Source organism: Brachycentrus maculatus, unplaced genomic scaffold (genome assembly GCF_059751285.1).
Source record: "Brachycentrus maculatus isolate JH-2025_06_01 unplaced genomic scaffold, ASM5975128v1 h1tg000179l, whole genome shotgun sequence".
Classification (NCBI taxonomy): domain Eukaryota; kingdom Metazoa; phylum Arthropoda; class Insecta; order Trichoptera; family Brachycentridae; genus Brachycentrus; species Brachycentrus maculatus.
In genome coordinates, this window is record NW_028280930.1 from 468,568 (window position 1) to 492,747 (window position 24,180).

The 24,180-nt window shown below is 32.3% G+C and overlaps 1 protein-coding gene across 1 annotated transcript in view; it reads right to left on the reverse strand.

The window, feature by feature from the left end:
* Positions 1–23,528, reverse strand: part of LOC148308044 (uncharacterized) — a 28,972-nt gene extending 5,444 nt beyond the window's left edge. The window contains exons 1-2 of the mRNA XM_088262411.1: positions 23,249–23,528; positions 9,193–9,303 (exon numbers count right to left, since the gene is read on the reverse strand). Of these exons, the coding sequence (XP_088118537.1) occupies positions 9,193–9,303; positions 23,249–23,260 (123 nt within the window). The 5' untranslated portion in view covers positions 23,261–23,528. The remainder of the gene's footprint in view (positions 1–9,192; positions 9,304–23,248) is intronic.
* Positions 23,529–24,180: the final 652 nt, after the last annotated feature.

A 24,180-nucleotide genomic window follows, 5' to 3' on the forward strand; every position in this document is an offset into this window, starting at 1 on the left:
TTGATTTCTCAGGAGAACATTTTTTAAGTTTTAAAATATAATACAATTTGTTAAAAATAAATATCAAGCCACTTATTGAGCTTTTTACTGTGCAACAGATCTTTTTAGGTAAAACTGGTTTTTTGGTTTTGAAAAATATTTAGTATTTTAAAAAAATAATTAAACAATACCTTTTCCTCAAAATGCAATAACAACGCTTTCTGCCCTGTAGCGGGTAAATATTAAGTTAAAAATATGCCGTTTTTGCTGGGATATAGTACATTTTCTGGCCATTCCGAAAACATGCAAAACTGAAAATTTACGATTTTTGATTTATGACGTTCTTGAAAGGAGTGAGCGATATGTCGTTGCTGGTCTATGGATGGTTTTGCATATTTTGCTGCTCCTACACAATAAAGAATCTTTTTCCATGGTGTTTTTTTTTTGTAACCTTTTTTCTCTCTTTGAGGTAAAATTGAGCCAGTTTCTCTAAAAACTTTAATCATTAACTTTATTTTGGGATCAATAACTCTTTTTCTGAATTTGGAGGATAATTCTAATTACGGATACTTCCAACACTCTCACCTTTATATTTTAAAAACATATTCTTCTTCTTCTAACCCTTATCCTCACCCAATGGTGCATAGGGCACTGCATCGTATCGATGCAGGGTTATCTTGATCGTTAATTGCATGAAAGCAAGGTGATCAGTACTGCCTTGTACCATTCCAGGGTGATATTAAACATATATGAGAGTGAAAATTGCTATTATTATTTTGACCCCCCTGGGAATCGAAACCAGGACCTCCAACGCGGTAGCCAAACGCGCTTGCAATATGGAGGTAGAAAAAATTACAGTAAACCCCCCTATAACGTTGAGATAGGTACCGCTTTATCGCAGGGAACATTATAAGGGGTTAATGATTCAAAATGTATTTTTTACATTTTAACCAGCAGAAATAACTGAAATGAGTCATTCAAAATTAAAATACCATTAAAAAAACACTAAACCCCTACAATGTTCCCTCCGATAATGCGGTACTTATCTCAACGTTATAGGGGAAGGGTTTACTGAATATACCTAAATAAATATTATTATGATATAAGGAGGAAATCCATCTATATGAAAAAGCTCATTCCAACAAGAGCACGTCCGCAATGTCCGCATTGAAGCGACCTTTCGGAATCGCGTCCGGGTTTACAATATACGAGGACTAAAGAGAAAGTAACGAGCAGTAACCAGACCAGCTACCCACCGAGTTACTGCTCATCGCGTTATTTGTGTGCCGATATATTTGGTGCTTCTTTATACAGTGTTATAAAATAATAATACAACAAAAAATACAGTAAAATATTTTCATAATCCGCGCGAAATCAGGGCCTGTCAGATTTTTGCGAAATCAATGCGAATGCCAATTTTTTTTTTAACAGAAAACGATTTTATTTACAAGATTATCGATTTTCATTTAGGACTTTGGTCTGATTTTATAAAGCTTTATTAAGGCGGGATAATGGATAGAGCGCGACTCAATTTTCTTTAAAACCAGGTAACATTTAACGTAATTATTTTTTTGCTTAAAATACCGGTTTTGTCCTGAAAAAATAAGTTGTCTTTCGAAATAAATACATATGTGGTTTTGAAAAGAAAAGAGTTATTGAAAGGTACGGAGTTTTTTTTCTTCTCAATATTTTTGATTATTTTGATTTTTTTTGTTACTTTTAATTGTTATAACCCTTTTTTTACAACCAAATTTCTATTCTTTATAATGTATTTAACCTGACCTTTATTGTTTCTGTAAGCTTGTTGGATTCTCATCTAATTGATGAAAAACATTCAAACAATTTGTATTGCAATGAATTTCATTTATTGTAATATGTTTTTCATTGTTTGTGAACCATAAATAAATAAAATATAAGTATATATATTCCAAAAAAATATGTGCGTGGACAACACGTGTGGCTTCTCATGCAGCTGGTCGCGTACTGAATTGTTTATTTGAGAGTAAAACCTTAATATTTCGTCAAGGGGATTTTATGAAAATTCCGCAGTGGGATGACGATAGTCTGTAAATTTCTTGTCAAAAAGTACATACTTAAGTAATTGTCTTCGCGCGTCGCGCGTCGGTTTGTTCACATTTGATTCCCAGTATTTAGTATTATGTCATTGAAGTAAATATGTATTATTTTATTTACTGTATATGTTTGTTGTAAATCTATAAGTGATACGTGATTTCATATCAATCTGTAAAGATGCTAATCAAATGACATTTGTTACAATAATTTTCTTAATAAAAAGCATATCACTAACATCAAACTCGCTAACAAGATTTCATTTCTGAAATATGGAAACGTGATATAAAAATATACCATCAGTTAAAAGCGACTGATAGTTAGTCTGTTCACTGTCTGTTTAAAAAAACTAGAGGTAAAATAACTGTGAACAGACTGTACGCTTGACACTACTTTCAGTTTCTATGTAGAAAATAATGAAAACCGCCGTGAAACGAAGTCTAACATACATTGGTAGATACACATTTTCTTATTTTTTATCTTTTTAGATTAAAATATTTACCTTTCATTTTATTACATGTACCGCTTATTAACTGGTTGATAGTGACCAGAAAAAAAAGATAAAAGAATGAACATGAATAATACAGTATGTATTAAGAGATTTTTAGACTTTTTCAGGTTTTCAGATTTTTTCAGGATTTAATTTATGATATTTTAGGTTTTAATAAATACAAAGATAGCCTTTAGAATCATATACGAGTATGTGTAAGTACAGTATGTTAGATGCAATTTTCTTCACTAGTGAAAACATACCATTGTTATGAAAAACTGATTAAGTTAACCGGCAATATAATTAAGATGGGAAGGATAATGTTTATAACCGTACCCGCGTCGGCGTCGTATGGTTGGGTTAGGTATAAACTGATCATTAATTTTTGTCCTCAAAACGGGACATCTACCAATTTTTACGTAATAGTATGTATATTCAAGAAAAAACGTATAATTTTCATAGTTTTTATGTATTAATAAAAGAAAAGGAATATTGATAAAGAAAACAAGAGGAATAAATCGGTAGTATAAAGGCAAAGGGGTATATCTGTCTCAGACCAAATTTTACACGAGAGCAAAAACAAACTTGTGAAATTAAATAACTCATTTGTTTTATGTATTTTTATACGTACATATCTTAACAAAACTAAATAAGTATTGCAACTACAGCTTCATCCTTTTGCCAGATTATGGAATACATTATTTATGACATTTTGTGTAACAAACTTAGAAAATTATAAATTTTACAGATATACCCCTTTGCCTTTACTTTACCGAAATAATATAAATACGAAAAAAATTATGTTGTTTTATATTGGGACAGGCTATCTAAAAACGGGACGGTCCCGTTCAAAACGGGACGTATGGTCACTTTAGTTAGGTCACAACTTTATAGGGCGATCATCACAAAACGGTGATATGGAACTGCGAAGTGTGCAAATTAGCATGCATCTCTCCTCTCTTCGTGTCTGACCAGTTCCCTCGGTCAATGCACGCAATGCACGCAGCGCACCGGAGCAGTGGACGACATGACTATTTATTGCCACTTTTTACACCGCGAGCATTTTCCTGTCCCGCGACATTTCTGCGCTCCTGTCCGCCCGTCTCCGCATTTCTCGCTCTCGAGTCACCGTTCAGAAATGCGTCTCGGTGAGATCAGCACTCCAGGGCAAAATATCATCCAACCTTATTTGCCTGCTCGATGCATTATACAGTGTGTCCCAAAAGTCATGAAATTTATTGACAACACTGATACTAATTGGTTGCGGTGAAGTTCGTTTGAGAAATGTAATATTCACGAATATGTAAAATCATATTTGTGAAATATGTAAAATAAATATTTGTGATTTTACACTGTAATATTTATTTAATATTACCCTGGACTGGTTCCTGAAGCGCAAGAGTGATCACCTTGCCTTCATGTGAGTAATGATCAATACAACACTGTGTCAATTCGATGCAGTGCCCTATGCACCATTGGGTGCGGATAAGGGTTATAAGTAAATAAATATTAGATCGCATCGAAAGAATGATGACAGAAAAGAATCTACAATTTTTTGCATTATAGTGACGCCTATCCGGTACACAGCAAAGCAAAACAAGATATTGGACGTATTTTTTGCACATTTATGCAGTTGAAGGTAACCGAAATATAAGGTAACATAAGGTTTCTGAAACGCGCAAATATATGCACGCCGTAAACATTATATTAATATTCTTCAAAGTACTCCCCACGAGCATCTATGTATGTACATAAATATAATATTTTCTACCGACCCTCCCATGTCCGATATGCTCTCTCGAAGGGCTTAATAGTACATATCGCTCACTCCTTTTAAGAACGTCATAAATCAAAAATTGTCAATTTCCAGTTGTGTATGTTTTCGGAATGCCCAGAAAATGTACTATATCCCAGCAAAAGCGGCATATTTTTAACTTAATACTTACCCGCTACAGGGCAGAAAGTGTTGTTTTTGCATTTTGAAGAAAAGGTATTGTTTAAGTATTTTTTTAAATATACTAAGTATTTTTCAAATGGAGAAAAAACATTCAGGTTTTACCTAAAAAGATCTGTTGCACAGTAAAAAGTTCAATAAGTGGCTTGATATTCATTTTTAATACATTGTATTATATTGCTAAACTTTAAAAACGTTCTACTGAAAAATCAAGGTTTTTTGATTTATGACGTTCTTGAAAGGAGTGAGCGATATCTACAAGCTTTTTTCGGTAGCATGCTAATCAAAAGTTCCGAAAATACGAGGAAAATATGCATCAAACTTTTTGTTTGTAATTTCAGCATTTTAAATGTATTTTTTGTCTGGATCTTTATCTTAGCGTTTTTCTAATCCTTATCCGTACACAATGGTGTATAGGGCACCGCACCGTATCGATGCAGTGTTTTCTTGACCGTTAATCAAACGAAAGCAAGGTGATCACTCCTGCGCTTCAGGTGATACGAAATAAATATTAGGTACAGTGAAATATCATTGATTTTATTTTGAACCCCTGAAAATACCCGAGAACTCCAGCAAAGTAGTCAAACACGCTATTCACTACATTGCGGAGGCAGAGGTTGCGATGTCTGGATTTACCATGAACTTATCTAACGTGAATATGCACACTGAAATTCAGAGATTTATTACGTATGTATTTATTGCATACTGAGCATATTAATTGTGAATTTATTGGTTAAATTGGAATTTTATACACCATAAATATTTCTTACGCGAAACGTGTAAAACTGAAAGTAATCCGGAAAAGACTTTCAGCTTATTGAAGACAAAATAATTCATAAAACATGAAAATATAAGTGATCAAATATCGACGCTTGGCTGGTTTTTTTAAAAATACAATAAAGCTTCTTATTATCCCGTATACACCAATATATAATTTACATAAATGTATATAAATAAAGAATATGGTGTAATAAAGACCAAAGACTGTCGTAATAACGATGTTGCACATTTGACTGATGGTAAAAATTATATGTAATAACAAGACAGGTAAATTATGTATACACATTTTTATGTTTGCACCATCATACTCATCTGGTGTAATCTAGGGAAAGCACGAGTATTATTGACACCCATCCCCCCAGTCGTTGACACTATTGATTCCATTAACTTTAAATCATAGTGGCTATTATGAAAATAAATACCGAAATTTGAGTATCTTATTATTATGTCTTGAAAATATTGCCTTTATTGGCATAGCAATGATGTATATCAAAATATTTGTAACAGTCGAGTTGCACAGTGATTTTGTGACTGTCTTACGTTTTTTCCTGGCTGCGTAATATATTTGTATTTGTTATAATTAGTGATGTATCTCAATTTCCATTGCTAGACCAAGTAGACTTGCCAATGTTAAAAAATATTGTAGTTAAGAAAAAAAAATCTAGTAAGTCAATTTCTACACTTCAAAATATCTAAGGTGACCATAACTGGTAGGAATAATATTTTGAATAGAACAATTTTTATCTTTGGAAAGTTAAGCAAACCTTTGAAAATCTTTGAATATAAGAAATATTCTACATTCATTTATATGACAAAAAATAAACTAGATTTCATGAATGATATATATGTGGTTAGTGACAATTACCGGGGTATTTACCCAACATTAGATTAATTTAATTCGTAGTCATTTACCAATATCATGCCCGTTGATATTTTTTACTATCCGGTTGCATTCATTGCAATTTGAAATAGCGTGTAACTTTTTTGTAATTATTGTTTTGTTTAGATCATTTTCCATTATCTAAACTGAAGGTAAATGAATTGAATAGCCACCGTTATTATTCTTTACCGTGGAATGCATTGTATTCAGAATGTATTACTTATTATCGTTATTATAAACTTCATTACTTTACAACTTAATCAACTTATAGGTCCATTTAATCTTAATTATCAGAAACACTTTTATTTTTTTTAATAAAAAAATATTTTTCACTGAATATATTGTAGTCATACAGGAGAAAGTGACCAAGTGCATTTGTTTACAAAAACATGATCATTGACTATTTGATATCTTACTAGCTTAATATTGCCCTGAAAAAATCCCAAAGGATTTTAAACTTGGAAGTATAATATATTGACTAGTTAAAAATGACTAACTGCATTGATGTTTATTTTCTTGACAAGCAATAGTGACTTAAATGGCCCTCCTAAACATTTTACGTTTTGGTAGTTAGTCACTTTCTCCTGTACGACTACGATATGGTCTTTATGATAATATTATGGTATATGCAGGTATTTTATAACGAAGTGCATAGTGCATAGGGCACTGTATTGTTTTGACGCATTGTTTTCTTGATCGTTAATTACATCGTGATCAAGTAGTGTGCTACAGGTCTAGGATAATTTAAAATAAACATTAGAATGACAAATTTATTTTGACCCCCTTGGGAATTGAACCCGAGACTTGCAGCACCAAACATGCTAACTACTGCACTGTGGAGGTGGACAATCATTCCGCATATGTAATAAATTTAAATATATAGCATCGCAACGTAGTATTTTCATAAACTCTTTACTTACAAAGGATATATGTACCTATTTATAAATATATTATTAAAATAAAATTACAAAAAATCTTACACTTTAGTAAATTGAATTTTATTAATTTACTACTGTTAAAAATATTTTTTTATTATTATTATTAAAGCTGTACATATTTCAGTATTTACAGTTGACCAAAACTGGAAAATGCTGATTAGCGACGTTGGCATTGGCATGACGATATCGTCGGTTTAATCCACAAAGTGTCTAACTCCATCTGGGCTTACTGTACAGGTGTGAGTAAAAAACAATATAACCCTCAATTGGAATTTATCAAATTGAAAAAAAACTTGATTTGGAATCTATAAAATTACGCTTGATGGTAAAAGCAAGCCCAGAAGCGATCTGCATAATGTACAAAACTAATTCATAAGGTAATTATTGTGAACTGCGAAAAGAATTTCACATTTAGAAAAATGTATTTGAGTTGGACAAAAAAATATTGAATACTAAAACATTTCATAGGATTATGTATTTATATCCAAATTAGTGTTAACAGCAAATAAATCTTAGTTATCTGACACTCCGCTCCACTTTTTTGTCCGCCTCCGTAGTGTAATGGTCAGCACCCTCGGCTACCGTACTGGAGGTCGCGGGTTCGATTCCCAGGGGGGGTCAAATAAATATAAGTGATTTTTTCATTTTTATAATTTATCTAATATTACCTTGGACTGGTACCGGAAGCGGAGGACTGATCACCTTTCCTTCATGTGTTAACGATCAAGATAACACTGCGTTTATATGATGCAGTGCCCTATGCACCATTGGGTGCAGATAAGGGTTTAAATGAAAAATGAATTGAATATCTGACACTCGAGTCCCGGGAAAAAAACAAATCAAAAGAAAACTTAACTGGTAAATATATGAAAACCTAAACCATACAGTAACCGTTTACTTAAAATTCCATCAACGCATTATCGACCGCATTATCAATATTACGAATAATTAGAGTTGGGCGGAAACCTAGCTACCTAGCCGCGAAGCGCGGAGCTTCGTAAATAAATAAGTGCAGTTTCCGGTAGAATAACATGTATCCGGTGCAGCCGAACCGGTGCTGCTACTGCCGGCTAGAAAGTTAACTAAAAATACTTAAATAAAAAGCGAAATGAACGACCTTGCCGCGGCCATCGCACGGGTTAGACGAGAATCGCCGCATACTGAGGTACATCGGAAGCCGCACGAACTTTCTTCGTCCAATTTCACAACGAATAATGCAGGTTTTACGAATAATATCGGTTTTTAAATAGTCGTTTTCAAATGTATCATTTTCTAAACGTATTCATATCACGTTCACGTCGTTTTATAACGAGAAGAATAACAAATGCGTACGACTAGTTGATTTTAACATCGCTACCGGTTAATCGGGCGATTCAGTCAATGAACAGTATAGGTACTAGCGGTTATCAACCTTTTATTGACTTCTGTGCTACAATAGTTGGCAATCAAGTTGGATCATATAGAAAATTTGTATCACTATTCGGCTGTCCAAACTCAAAACACAGTAAGGGAATTTTTTTTTAAGTACGTTTTTTTTTTGCATTTTTGGACTAAATAGATTCTGCTTAGTCCAAAAATGCTAAAAAAACGTACTACAAAAAATGTCCTTTTCTGTGTTTTAAGTTTGGACAGCCGTATTTATAATCATAGATTTATTCATCCTTACTTTCATCTCTAAGACATCTGCTGTGTAATTAGTTCAAATTCAGTGAATCAGTGAGCCAATAACATTAGCGTAAATAAACAAAATTCACCCAAATTTGGTGTCCGATAACTTCATCGATGATTCACCGATAACTTGATTGATTATTTACGATTTTTTTAACTTGAACTTATTTTGTAACATAAAAACTATGATTGCTACTTCTGTTTAAATAGGCACTGAACGGGTTATTAGGATCTGGTCGTTCACGAACGACCCGCGTTTACTTGGCTATCTATTACCGAAAATATTGTGTCTCTCACACTAGATTTAAAAAAAAAAATTGTACTACAGTAAAAGAATAAGTTCTTTCGTATGTCTGACCTTTTTTATCACGTACAAATAGACAAATAAAATAAAAAGTTTCGATGTAATTCGTGATGTCTTTTTTTTTCTTACCTGATCTCTGGAATCCACATGAACTTTCCCAGTATCCAGGAATCTCCTGACCCTCTCTGCATCACCTCGTAGAGCTGCCAGATGGAACTGGACATCGGTCCGGGACTCTTTCTGGAAATTAGAATATAGTTTGATATTTATGTACAAAGAAAAGAAAATTGAGAATGCTGATGTCTTCTTGGCGGCGCCCACATACATAGAAATAGTGATTGCTGACAACAAGAAAAGCAACCGTAGGAGATCTTCCTAACCAAGTAGCCTAGGCATCTATGTGCTGACAAAATGAAAAAGAAGAAAATTGATTGTTTACTGATTTTATTTGTTTCTTGAATGTTTTCCGCAGTTACTTTGTGGCACATTTTATAAACTTTATAAAATTAATTAACTTTGTTTTCGCCACTTTTTTTTATTAATACAATTTAACCTACCTGATGATGCCAAGGTATTGTCGAAACCGGTAGGTTAAATTGTACTAATAAAAAAAGTGGTGAAAGCAAAGTTATTAACTTTATAAAGTTGATTTTATTTTAATTTATTACATGTAATCAAATCGCCATAATGATTACATTCCGTTTTTTAAGGCCTTGATCTTTTTTATCTTAAAATGATCGCGGTCAGTAGTGAGTCTGTTCATACAAAAGTTTTGGACTTTTGAAAGATATATCTTCTCAGGAAAAAGTACCCCACGCTTCACAATCGTGCCTTATTTATGCCATCGCTATTTTTAGGCGCACTTACATTTGGACGAAGCACATGAATAATAAATCTAGAACGAAAATATCTTATGAGTACCTTAAAAACTCACTGAGAATTGCAACTTTTTTAATTCAACCATATATCCAAAAATTGGATTCTCAAAATGTCAGACATCTCAATATTTGATTTGCTTTTTCTATCCGTTAATTTTGTAGTAAAACATCCACGGGTTAATTAATTTTAAACAACATACTTTAAATATTTCTACTACATATTCTACATTCTTTGCTCGTTATGTTTTCACAACATTATTGACCAAATCATCTCATGTCCGCTTCCACAATTAAATAGCGCGTTTAGCTACCGTGCTGGACGCCAAGGGCTCGATTCCCAGGGGGTGAGGATAAAAGTAAATATCAGTGATTTTTCACGAATACTTATTTAATATTATTCCGGATTAGTGCAGGATTGATCACTATTCATGTAAATTACGATCAAGATAATATGATGCAGTACCCTATGCACCATTGGGTGTGGATAACTGTTAGAAGAAGAAGATATCATGTAGATTTTTACAATGTTGTCAATGTGGGTAGTTAAAAGGCGGGTCCCCCTGATTTAAAAAATATAAAATCTAAAGCATCCCTGTAAGTCTTTTCCGGAAAACTATTATGAAAAGATCTTCATTTATATCATTTCGAGAAATAAAATGACTTTGTGTTTTGATCCACTCACATTTTTATTAACCAACAAGTTTCGGCAACAACCTGTTGCCCTCTTCAGGGTTTAATTTAAGACAACAGGTTTTAATTTATGGCAACAGGTTGTTGCCGAAACTAGTTGGTTAATAAAAATGTGAGTGGATCAAAACACAAAGTCTTTTTATTTCTCGAAATGATATATCAATATGATCCACAATGTTAATGCTTTCAATATTCAAAATAGATCTTCATTCGTTCAAAAACTACACTTTGATAAGAAGAAAAGCATTTAGTGGTTATTAATCAATTGAGAACAGAGTAAAAACGCTAGTTATGTTGTTTAAAGACCAAAAATCGTCATACTTAATGGGACAAAAACACATTAAGCTTCATTCGTTTTGACGTCTACTGTCATACAGACCGGAAACAACTCAGTATTTTGAAAAAAGCTCAACTTCCATTGGCGTTGATTGATGACTAGTTACTAATAATTACAAAGTTTGAAAGAACATGTTTTTTTTCTTCTTCTTTATATTGCATGTATAATATCGCTCACTCCTTTCAACAACGTCATATATGTTTTTTAAAAAAATCGTCAATTTTCGGTTGTGCGTGTTTTCGGAATGCCCAGAAAATGTACTATATCCCTGCAAAAGCGGCATATTTTTAACTTAATATTTACCCGCTACAGGGCATAAAGTGTTATTTTTGCATTTTGAAGAAAAGGTATAGTTTAATTATTTTTTTAAATATACCATTTTTTTTCAAATGTAGAAAAAACATTCAGGTTTTACCTAAAAAGATCTGTTGCACAGTAAAAAGTTCAATGAGTAGCTTGATATTTATTTTTTATACATTTTATTATATTTTTAAACGATCTTGTGAAAATTCAAGTTTTTTTGATATGTGACGTTGTTGAAAGGAGTGAGCAATATGTATGAACGTAGTTGTATCACTGATTCTTTTAAACAATTTTTGTTTTGAGAAAAATCAAATAAAAAGTTGTCTAACCACTGGTCCATTCGGCAGTGCTTGCGTAGCCAATCAGAGTTCGATAGTGATTTCATTAATTTGTATTACAAGTAGGTATATACATAATATTTACATTTTTTACATACGAGTTTTTTTTTATATGTAATGATGATGAGAGGGTACGGGCGCTTGTGCACTACACGGAATTTTACTGTCCGGCAGTCCGTTTTTTTTTTCAAATAAAAGCGACTAAGACAGTTTAGCGTGATCGACTTCACGCGCACTGATCGAGCGCACCGATCCTAAGAAAGTTGGACAAAAGCACAAGCCAATCATCCGTTTTTTCATGCTAACCGGACTGCCGGACAGTAAAATTGCGTGTAGTGCACCAGCGCTCTACTGGTGATAAGATTCTGGCCGTGAATTCATTAATCTTTTCTCGGTTCGAGGTCACCGTACACCTTGCGGTTAGTCACGGGTGGAGAAGCAGTTCAGGATACCGGAAGCTGGCAGGGAGCAGGGAACAGGAAGCAGGTGAGGAGACGAGCAGTGTTGTCTCGGCAGGTCCAGCCTTCCGTGAAGCAGGCATGCAGGGACTAGCACATAGCGGAGGGAATAAATGATTCGATCGGAACCTTACTGGCGTTGTTGGTTTACCGCTATGTTACTGACCTTCAGTACGGTTTTTAGATTGGTTATTATTTCTAATTATAACGTGGATTATGAGTTTTACCACTATGCATACAAGAATACAGTTAGATATTAAGTACCGACGTTCTGTTCCAGGATTAAAGCGGCGATATAATACCTACCAAGAAATTGCTAAAGTTCCTTTTACGAGGAATGAGATGTTTTGATATTGAAATTTTCACGGCAGATACTCGTAGCAATGTAGACAAAGATAAATTCTTGTTATAAAGCAACAAACATAATTGCATGTAGAAAAAAAACTGTAGAATTATTCCGGTTGATGTAAAAATCGATATAATATTTTTGAGAAATTACAGACGATAAATAAATTTGAAGCTTATATTAATAGTTATTACTATTTATTATTATAAGCTTCCCCACGTTTGCTAGTGATTTTGTCTTATACAAATAAAATACATTGTATTTAAGGATATGAGAGGAGTAGAAAGGGGAGAAAAAACAATTACAATAATTAACTGAAATTGAGGAAAATTAAATATTCAATGGACATTAATTAAATCATATTAAAATATGGACAATAAAAATTTTGTTACCTTAAATATAACTATGAAATTCTGTCATTATAATATTATATGAAATATATTTCATTTACCGCTCCTGATGGTGCATAGGGCACTGCGACAGACGTTAAGTTGATCGTTATTTATATGAAGGCAAGGTGTTCAATCCTGCGGTTTAGTTACCAATTCAGGGTAATATAAAATAAGTATTAGGGCGAAAAAAAAAATTTTACCCGCCTGGGAATTGAATCCGGGACCGCCAATACACTATGGAGGCGTGAATATTTAACGTTTTAAATGAAAATCTGATAAATTCAACATACAAAATAAAAGCGATGAATTATATTTAAATTCATTAATTGATTCGGCAGTCAGTTTGTGGTAATATCTATCCATTTTAAATTTAAGTTTTACTTGGCAAATATCACTATTTCTTAAAATCTATTATGACACGTGTTTCGATGCATTCCGCATCATTCGCATTACGATATTAAAAAATGATGCGGAGTGCGTCGAAACACGTGTCGCGTTATATCTAGTTAAAATAAAAATAAAAAGTAGAAAAATACATTGCAAAACGCAAATATCTCAGTTTCGTGGGTCCATTCTACTGTTGGCTTAAGTTAGATAATCTCCAAATTGATTTTGCAGTACGTACCTAATCGAAATTCTATTTTCTTCCACATCGATGAGTTTCCGGAAGAAAAAAAAAACAAATTACTTTGCTTGAATGATTTTACAGTTCAATGCAATCCAGACTAGGACGTATAATATTATCAAGAACGGAAGAGCCAGTCATAGAATTGTAAATCAAAGAAGTGGATTAAAATATTACCTCGCTCACATAATGTTCAATTAAAAATATCAAAGAATTTTCAAAAACAAAAAAATATTTAAAAAATCAAATTTATTCACAGTTTACCGAATTGTTGAAACAACAATAAAAAATAACAGTAATAATTGATAGTCAATATTTTAAGTATGTCCATTTTTTTTCCCAAATCTGGATTTGGTCCACTTTCGTTATTTTTATATATGCATCTCAATAAAGATGAAGAAGTACATGGAAGTCTGGATATTTACAGGGCGTACCACATTTCATAGGCTGGTTTAAGTGATCATTTTATACACGTGTAGCATTCACCGCTCTACCCATGCTTGACAACTACACCGCTCTTTTGTCTATAATTCACACTGATTCTGATATTCGAAAAACGTTATTTTGTTCGTAATACATAAACATATTGTCATTTCTCGATTCCAGACAATATTTCCTGCGATGTAAAGATGCTTTTTAAGGTTTTAAAAAGAAACATAGATCGTGGAAAAATAAATGATCTCAATATTACGTCATCAACGTTTACGTCACTCGGTCCAACTGATATGGAGTAAGTCAAGTGCGAACCAACATCTCAAACAACTCGAGTAATAAATCATTTTGTTTACTACTAACTGTACCAGGCCACACATTCCTGTGGCTCGATCTGGTTAAATTGAAAAGAAAAAAAAGAATGTACTGTTTAATTTCACAATTCTTGAAGGTATACAATATTAATTTTTTTAGCAGTTGTAAAGAAACACGCTCTCCGCCATGAGCGATATTTAGTATTACGTGTGTTGCTAGTACATTCAACTGATGGCTTTGCCATTGGGAGTGATTTTTTTTTCTTTTTTTCAAAAAAACATGTTTTTACCCGTCACAGGTAAAACCACCGGCATAAAACACGCACTCGAATGCAATGTTGTGTCAAAATTTCAAAGAAATCTGAGAATAACTTTATAAGATTTATGATTTTGAGCAAACGAACATTTGCTTATACTTATATGGATTTTTCATGTACAGGGTTAATTACTTTATTATTTTGGGGCAACGTACGATCATCTATCGATTTTTTTTGCAATGAACGATATTGAATATTCTAAATGTAAAGATAGACGTGCTACTAGTAAAGTATGCTTATAAGCATGCTTAAGACGAGCGTGCTCTCTAGATACACCACATTGTCATACATTTGCTTGAGATAAGTATAGTTGCTTTAAGTCTTGTTTTGAACGCACCCCCCTTCCACCCGCGCCGAAAGCGCGAAAATCGATCGACTGACGATTTTTGAGCAAACTCGAAATGAGCATGCTTATATGTATCTATCACATACACGCTCGCGAGTGTTTTTGCCTAGAATTTTCACTCATGAATTACATGAAATTATAGTAACTTTAACTTTAACTTTAACATGAAGAGTAAATCCACTCACGAGTAGGCATAGGCTATGAAACTTATAAAGTTGACGCCTGAGTAGGGACATGATAAACGGTGTTGCATAAGCCGTAGCTATATTTCAGAGTCACTTGGACGTTAGGTAATTGAAAAAAAAACACACACACACACGCTACTAAGTAGCAATTCCTCAAGAATGGCATGCTTTCTGCTAAAATGTTGACATGGAATAGGTACTACACACACTCACACACACACACACACTCACCCCAACCAACATAACTTTCATAAGAATAGCATTATCGGAGGATTTTTTTGATTGGCCATAGTTTTGTTAATGTTGTATAATATATTGTTTTGGCTGTAAAAATCCCCAATAAAATAAAATAAAAAATAAAATAATGATCATGTCTATTTCCACTTTAAAGGTCAGTCTGACCCAATTTATCTGATAAAAAGCGTATGAGTATGAAGATGTATTGCGGAATGAAAATATTAACAATCGAGTATTCTGTGAGCGACCACACAAGGTACTTGCTCGTACTTGCTCGTACGGGATGTCGTTACGCCATCAATGTTATTGTTGTCACTTAAATTACCACAGTAGGCTTGAAAGAGGATTTTAAATTGATCATTACAGGCCGAGATGTTGAATCACCGTGTTTTGTACAAAAGATGACGCGCTTAGCCTTAATATATCGCTCACTCCTTTCAAGAACGTCATAAATCAAAAACTGTCAATTTTCAGTTATGAAGGTTTTCGTAATGCCCAGAAAATGTACTATATTCCAGCAAAAGAGGCATATTTTTAACTTAATATTTACCCGCTACAGGGCAGAAAGTGTTGTTTTTGCATTTTGAAGAAAAGGTATTGTTTATTGATTTTTTTAAAAATAAACTAGTTATTTTTCAAATGGAGAAAAAACCTTCACATTTAACCTAAAAATATCTGTTGCACAGTGAAAAGTTCAATATGTGGCTTGATATTTATTTTTAATAAATTGTATTATTTTTTTAAGCTTTAAAAACGTTCTCCTGAAAAATCACGTTTTTTGATTTATGACGTTCTTGAAAGGAGTGAGCGATATATCCAAATCGTGAATACGTAGCCCACAAGGATTAACGAAAATCCTTTGCAAAATATGAAAGATATCATTCAATTTACTATTTAAATATCTATATAATAAAAGTGCTTGTTTATTAGAATAACATACAGAACATTACAACATTTCGAGTGTGTCCAAATTCTTGTTCACAAATTTGGATTATCCACTTAGGAGTTATTTGGATTATCTCTACTTGGGAATTATTTTTTAACATTTTTTTAATGATGGCTCATCCCTACATAGATGGCTGTTGTAAACTCACTCATACTGTGTCATGAGATTGATCAATATATCTAGATTGAACAAAATTAAGAAGTGTGGTTGTCAACCATGGGCAGAATTGGTGAATGTTACACGTGTGTTAAGTGATCACTTAACCAACCCTATGACATGTTGTAAGCCCTTGTAAATGGCCAGAATTACATATTCTTATTCATCTATTTTGAGACGTCAAAAATAATACATAAGTTGATAAAAATAAATTTAATTCCTTGATAAAAATTAATTTATCGGTGACCTGCGTTAGCAAACCATTTAATTTATGAAATAAATTAAATAATTTTTAGGATCAATATGAAGTCATTTTCACACAGGCATCGCTGAACATGCGTTCATGTATAGCATATTTACACGATGTTTTAATTAGCAACATGTATATGAATCATCAAAATAAATAGCAATGGTACATATTTGAGTGGTTTCAATACCCCTTTACAATGCATCATGACCATGACCGTTGATAATATTATAAAATTTGGAATGCTGATGGGTTTTACAAACATAAAGTATAATAATAATAATAATAAAACCCTTATCCGCACCCCAATGGTGCATAGAGCACTGCGTCATATAAACGCAGTGTTATCTTGATCGTTTACACATGAAGGAAAGGTGATCAGCCCTCCGCTTCCGGTACCAGTCCAGGGTAATATTGAATAAATATTAGAGTGAAATAATCACTTATATTTATTTTACCCCCCTTGGGAATCGAACCCGGGACCTCCAGAACGGTAGCCGAGCGTGCTGACCATTACACTACGGAGGCAGACATAATAAAAGTAGTTAAAGTGTAATAGTACATAGTTAAAGTATAATAAAATAATTTATTCATTTGAACTGTGACCACGAAAATTAGATTATTAGAATGGAATATTCAAGGCTTTAAGAATTGAAATTCTAAGAAATTTATTTGTCAGGATTTTTTGTTGTTAACTTATAAGTTAGTCACCAAGTCACAATTATTTCTCAAATATAAATGAAAAAAAAAAGATCCTGACATTTAAATATATATAATAATAATTTACTAATATAAATAATTGTTATTACGTTCTGCGCGGTACTTTCTTGAATTAATCTAGCTTAAATTCTTAGTAGCTTTTATATCACATAAGTTTCACGAATTTACGATTCGGTTATGCAACCTTGAATGGCCTATGCAATGCCGATATATTCGTATATTCTTATTTTACTACCTACTTCTCTTCCTCCATTTTCTTTCCTATATAAGCAGTAGTGTACAAACAGTAAACAAATTTTAATCTTATTTTTTGACATCTCATCAAAGATGAAGAAGAATATGGAAGTCTGGGCATTTACGGGGCTGACGACCGTCATCGGCTGGTTTAAGTGATCACTTTACACACGTGTAACATTCACCAATTTTACCCATTATTGACAACCACACTACTCAAATTCTTGGAAATTCTATATATATGAACCAATTTAGAAACCTTGTTCTTGAATCACTAGAACTTCACTAGAGACATCTATTGGTGAGATGTAAAGAAGCTTTTTACTAAGCAGAAACTCTTATATTATATGGTGAATGTTACACGTGTGTAAAGTGATCACTTAAACCAGCCGATGACGGTCGTCAGCCCCGTAAATGCCCAGACTTCCATATTCTTCTTCATCTTTGATGAGATGTCAAAAAATAATATGAAAATAACTCCTGTAATTGGAGATAATCCAGATTTTGTGAACAAGTATTTGGACACACTCAAAATGTTGTAAATTTTAATCTAATGAATTAAAAGTATTCTTTAACATATAAAATATGGTAAAAAAGTAAAGCAGTATTTTAAATAAATTTTATTTATTATAGAAATGGGTTTTTGCAATTGAACATTTATATAAAATCTTGCTTTAAACTATTACCTGATGTAATATGTGATTATAAGAATAGCATGACTTTTAAATTCATTTAATTTTAATAAGTTTTCTTAGAAAAAAATAATAAAAATCATGGTTTTTGGCCCCTTCCTTCTTGTACATATATATAACATAGAATTGGCTAGCCTCATGCCAGTCTGATAATGTCAGTAACGACGAAACCCTGACACCGGTCAAAAAAAAGTGAAATAAGCCATACAGTTGCCGTTTTAAATATTATTTGTTGTATTAAAAATTAATTTGATAAGAATTTTGCCTCGGAGGAGACGATAAACGAAAACATAAAAGTGGAAACAATTGGTTATCAACAACCCACTAATGAAATAATGTGGTTTTTATCCACCTACTATATAATATAATAAATATTTATTTTATTTTGCTTGTTTTGGGAATTGTATAGCTTTAAACATAAAAAAAAAATTATAAAAAAATAGTTGCACTAACAATAATAAACATTACATTACATTAACAAAAATAGTTACGTTAATAAAAATAAAGCCAATTAAATAATTCCACATTTATAACTATTAAAACATTAAGAGATTTAAAAAAAAGAGTGGGAGCGTGTGGAATGAAAATGTGATAGTCAAAAGCATCTCAATCTATAATAGCTGAAATTTTAAAAATATATTAATAATAAAAAATAAAGTTTAATTTCCAATAATGTACGCCGAAATGCGAAATAATTGCGTAATTGAAGTCATTTTTGAATAAATAATTTATTCATTGTCTGTGTAATGTAATTATTTGCTTGTAAAGTCTGGTTTGAGAATAATTCAGGCTGAATTTGTGCCGCAGTGTTCTCTGCTTTGTCTTTAAATTGACGACACATTAAGACCACAATAGTATGTGTATTTGTTATTTGTTTTAGAAAATAACAAAGGCGTCTGTTGGGGCTAAATTTAATGTGTTGAACGAAATGCTACGGATGCATGACGCGGTCGGGAAAATAAATTGAGTAGAAAAAAAAGTGCAGTCCTTCAAAATGGTATGCAAAAATATAGCGGGCTTTATGAAGGATGAAATGCTTACTAGTCGCATGCAAAAAGTTTTCTACCAAATAAAATAAAATATCTGCTATGGAATTAGAATTCTAGATTGCAAATACATAAATCTATCTCTCCCAAGATCCCACTTTTCTCAATTCCATACCCAATAATAAAATAATAAAACCCAAGTGTAGTTTCAATTATTAGAGAATTATTGTTATTCACGATATTTAGAATGCGTCAAAATTTTTGTTCACAAAATCTGGATTTGCTCTACGTAAAATAATTCGAGAAAGAAGTTAATATACGTTTTATGAAGGTTCTGCTAATAAAAAATATACTAATTTCAACAGTAGATGTCGCGGACGACGTAGCATTTAGTTGATTTAAAAAAAGCATAAATAAAACTGAAAAATTGAGTAATGTGGTTATCAATAATGGGCTGAATGTTAAATATTATACAGCACATATCACTCAAATCGAAAAATAGACAATGAAATATTAAAACTCCATTAAATGCTGAGACTTCCTAGAATATTCTTCTTCATCTTTGTTGAGATATCAATAAAAAAAAGAGAACTATTGTATAATAAAGATATTTGGTGAAATAATCTATACAAATATGTATATTTAGTACAGTATAGGCAGTTTTACAACTGAAATTAATAAATAAGAAGCTGTTAGTTAATAAATGGACTTATCACATTGACTACACATAACAAACGATCAAACCAGCACTGTGTCATTTTCATGCAGTGCCCTATGCATCATTGGGTGCGAATAAGGGTCAGTAGTAGTAGTAGGTAATAGATAGTACCATTGGGATTAGAAAACTCTCAATGATGGCTAAATTCGAAAGCCTTTTTAAAGAGCTACTCTACTAAGAGATGTACATACTTGTAAGTTGTTATAATATTTAACTTCGTCTGTATTTCACTTACATCATCTGTGTTTTAGAACATTAACGTCATATAAAATGGAAATAAATACTTTTTTTTACTTGGAAATAAAGCAACCTTTTGCCTACAAAATTTTTGCTGTGACTGTTTTAAAAAAAATAGGGATAGGGACACATTTAAAGGAGGAGGGTGAGTAGACACCCGAAGGGTGGGTACTTTGAAAGGGATATTTTTAGGGATCTAAGGAACACTTATGCCAAAAATCAAAACTATTAAGGAAATAGGTTGATGCTTAAATTCGCCCGTATTACCATTAGTTCTAAAAATAGTGGTCCATATTTTTTTACAGTTGTGCGATGAATAAGCTACGGTAAAAAGGTGATTAAAGAAAATTATTTCATTTTCCCTTTTATCCGAGATGTGCGCGTATGGTTTCATGGCCATTATCGTAATCCAAACAGTTTTTACTCTGAGCAATGCTCGTTACGCTCCGTGCAGACTATATAAATAATAAATACACTGTATGGTGGCCATACGCAAGAACGTAATATATAAACATGAAAATTGCATCAACTTTAATAAATTAGCCAAACGACATGGAAAATAATTCGTAACCTAACATAAAAAAACCGTTTTTAATTTTACATAATAATAAATGCACATATAAAATAGAAATATCGTAGTCATACAAGAGAAAGTGACCAAGTGCATTGTTTTACAAAAACGTTATAATTGACTATTTGATATCTTACTAGCTTAATATTGCCCTGAAAAATTCCCAAAGGATTTTAAACTTGGGAGTATAATATGTTGACTTGTTAAAAATGACTAACTGCATTGGCGTTTATTTTCTTGCCAAGCAGAAGTGACTTAAATCACCCCTCCTGAACATTTTACGTTTTGGTAGTTGGTCACTTTCTCCTGTACGACTACGATATATCCAACATAATATTAATTACTGGAACTATGCAAATATGATCACGAAATCTAATTTAAAAATATTGCAAATAAAAAGCTGGTCAAGTTTTTTTTCGTAAAATATATTTTAATGAAACGATTTTATTTCAAAGTAGGTTAGGTTGGCAACCAAAGATGCTTTTTTTTAAATACATGGATTTTGGATATTTTTGGAGATTATTTAGAATGTTTGATCGAAATTTAATATAAAAAATGTTTCTCCCATTGCCAGTCAATTATATTTTATATCGAAATCGAGGGGGGATTTACAAGGTCGTTCAAAAATACATAAGGTTCGACTGGTCCCTTTTATAAAATTCTCACGTCAATTCTAAGATCACTGATCTCCCCTGATTCTACAGAATACGTAGCTACCAACACGATAAATTATAAAGTAAATCGTAAACCAGTGGTCGCCAACTTTTTTGAGAAAATGGCCTAATTTAATTACATATTTATTTAAATGGGGGGCCAGATAAATTCTTATTCCGTATTCGGAATAATAATGGATACCTACTACCTAATAAAATTCCGATGAATAAATTTAAATATAGCCGCCGTGGTTTCAAAAATAAATAAATAAAGTAAAATAATACAATATATCCTATAGGAATTATTTATACTCAGAAATCGGGATTATTTCGATGAAAATCTATGACGGGTCGGATCCGGCCCGCGGGCCGTATGTTGGTGACCACTGTCCTAAACTCTTATCCTTCACTTACGTCATCCGCATCCATGTCCGAGAATTTGGAGTGCTATATTGATCACCTTGCCTTCATGTAATTAACGCTTTAGATAAAGCTGCGTCGATACGATGCAGTGCCCTATGCATTATTGGATAAGAAAAGGGTAAAAAAAACATTAAAACTTCGGTCCGTTATCATATAGACGTCCAATAAAATATCGTGTGTACACTACAAAGAAGAAGATATTTCAGCGCTTTGAGATTCAGAAGTACAAAGGAGTAAAAAATGCAACCCCGAGTGCCCTAGCCTTTGTTGCTATTTTCTTATTCATATCTGCCATTTCTTATCCATTCTCTTTCCCGTATAGTAGAATAGACCTTCCTTCTGAGCTCCTTCACTTACGTCATCTGTATCCCTTTGAATATATTCCACTTCTCTCAGATTTGAAGGTTAGATAACCTTGCCCTCATTTATTTAACGATCAAGTTAACACCGCATCAATCCGATACATTACCCTATGAACTATTTTATTGCGAAAAGGGTTTAAAGAAGGTACAAAGAGTAGACATGAATCCCTAATTTTAATATCTATCCGCCCCCATGGTGTAATTAATGGTTAGCGAGTTTAGCTACTGTGCTGGAGGTCCCGGGTTCGATTCCCAGGAGGAGTAAAAATAAATATTAGTGATTTTCCACTCTTATATTTATTTAATATTATCCTGGACTGGTACCTGAAGCGCAGAAGTGATCATCTTGCCTTCTTGTAAGTGACGATCAAGATAACACTGTGACAATACGATGCAGTGCCCTATGCACCATTGGGTGCGGATAAGCGTTAGAAGAAGAAGAATTTAAATATCCGTAGATTTTAGGAATTTTGTGTTGTTTTTATTTAAGTAGTTATATATGGAATAATATTTTTGTAAGTAAGACTCATTTTTATTTTTTAAATTGATTGATAACATTAAAAATCAAAATATACATTTATTGTAATAATGAAATTATATAATTGTTTATAATATGTATGAAAAAAAATACAAATATTGTGTTATTTTTTAAACCAATAATAATCGCGCAATGCAGATGAACTGTATAGCATTCTAAGTTCTATATCCGCATTCGGTTTTATTACTGTGTACGACCGCGTAATAATGCGATTTCCAGCTCTAAAGAAAATTCGGCATTGGGTAATAGGTTGTACGTAGCTATAGGGCTATAGGTCAAATGGAATATATAAATAGATTTCCAGGCCTGCGTTCCGTATTTACTCGTACCATAAACACTCATCTGTATAAGTACGTCGCTCAGGCGCCCCTACAGAATCACAAAACGTCAATATTGTGCGATTACCTCACCTTGAACTATTCTCAACCATTACGTCAATATTGAATGTAAAAAGCAAGAATACTAAAAAATAAAAACGTGTTTACAAATTTCAAATATAAATACCTTCAATGACATTTTCTTTCGGAATGTAGTTTGCTTTTATAGCACGTAATTTCTTAGTTCATCGTTCGGATACAATGCAGTAATATATTTTCTGCTTGATTTCTTACATAATTTAGATCACTGTATTTAAAAATACATCAGTATATTACGATGTATCCGCGTAACGATTTTCACAAATGAAATACAACTTCACGCGACTGACTTCACCGCTCCCCGTAAATACATTGAATCGCACAAACAACCCGTCCCACAACACTGCCGCTGGCAGAATGATTTCGCCGCCATTTTTTTAAATTACCATAAACTATAACTATAGTGTAGTTTTTAAATAACTATTTGGTTGATAAATATTTCTTTGATTATCTGAATCACTTTCTTTTGTTATCATTTTTATATTCTATTATTAAGATTTTATTTTTATAAGTCCTACCAGCCGATATCTATTCACATGAAAATATTAAATGACTTTTATTGAAATGTTTTATTAAATGCCGAAAAATATTTGAATTTTTTTAAATGTTGAAATCAGTCAGTGATTTTATTTTTACATAGAATTCGTTTAGCATGACATATGATTTTTTTTAAATATCCTCATCAAATAGTATTATGTTTAGGGATATTACAAACTCTGATAAAAAAATACAAAAGTAAAAAAACATGGTGGTGAATGACGATTTTTTTAAAGATCTTAGAAAAGAAAAGTCAAAGCATTGTTAATATTTAAAACTCTCTAGTGAATGTCGATGCATTTGGTTGGAAATATCAACAGTGAGTTTTAACAAAATATTTTATATTTTAAGAAAATCTATGAAATTGACCGAAAATAGTATATGTCGATTATTTTATAAATTGAATGAATAATTTTAAATAACAACATTTGGAGTATGTCCAAATACTTGAGATGTCAAAAAAATTAGATGAATTTAATAGTG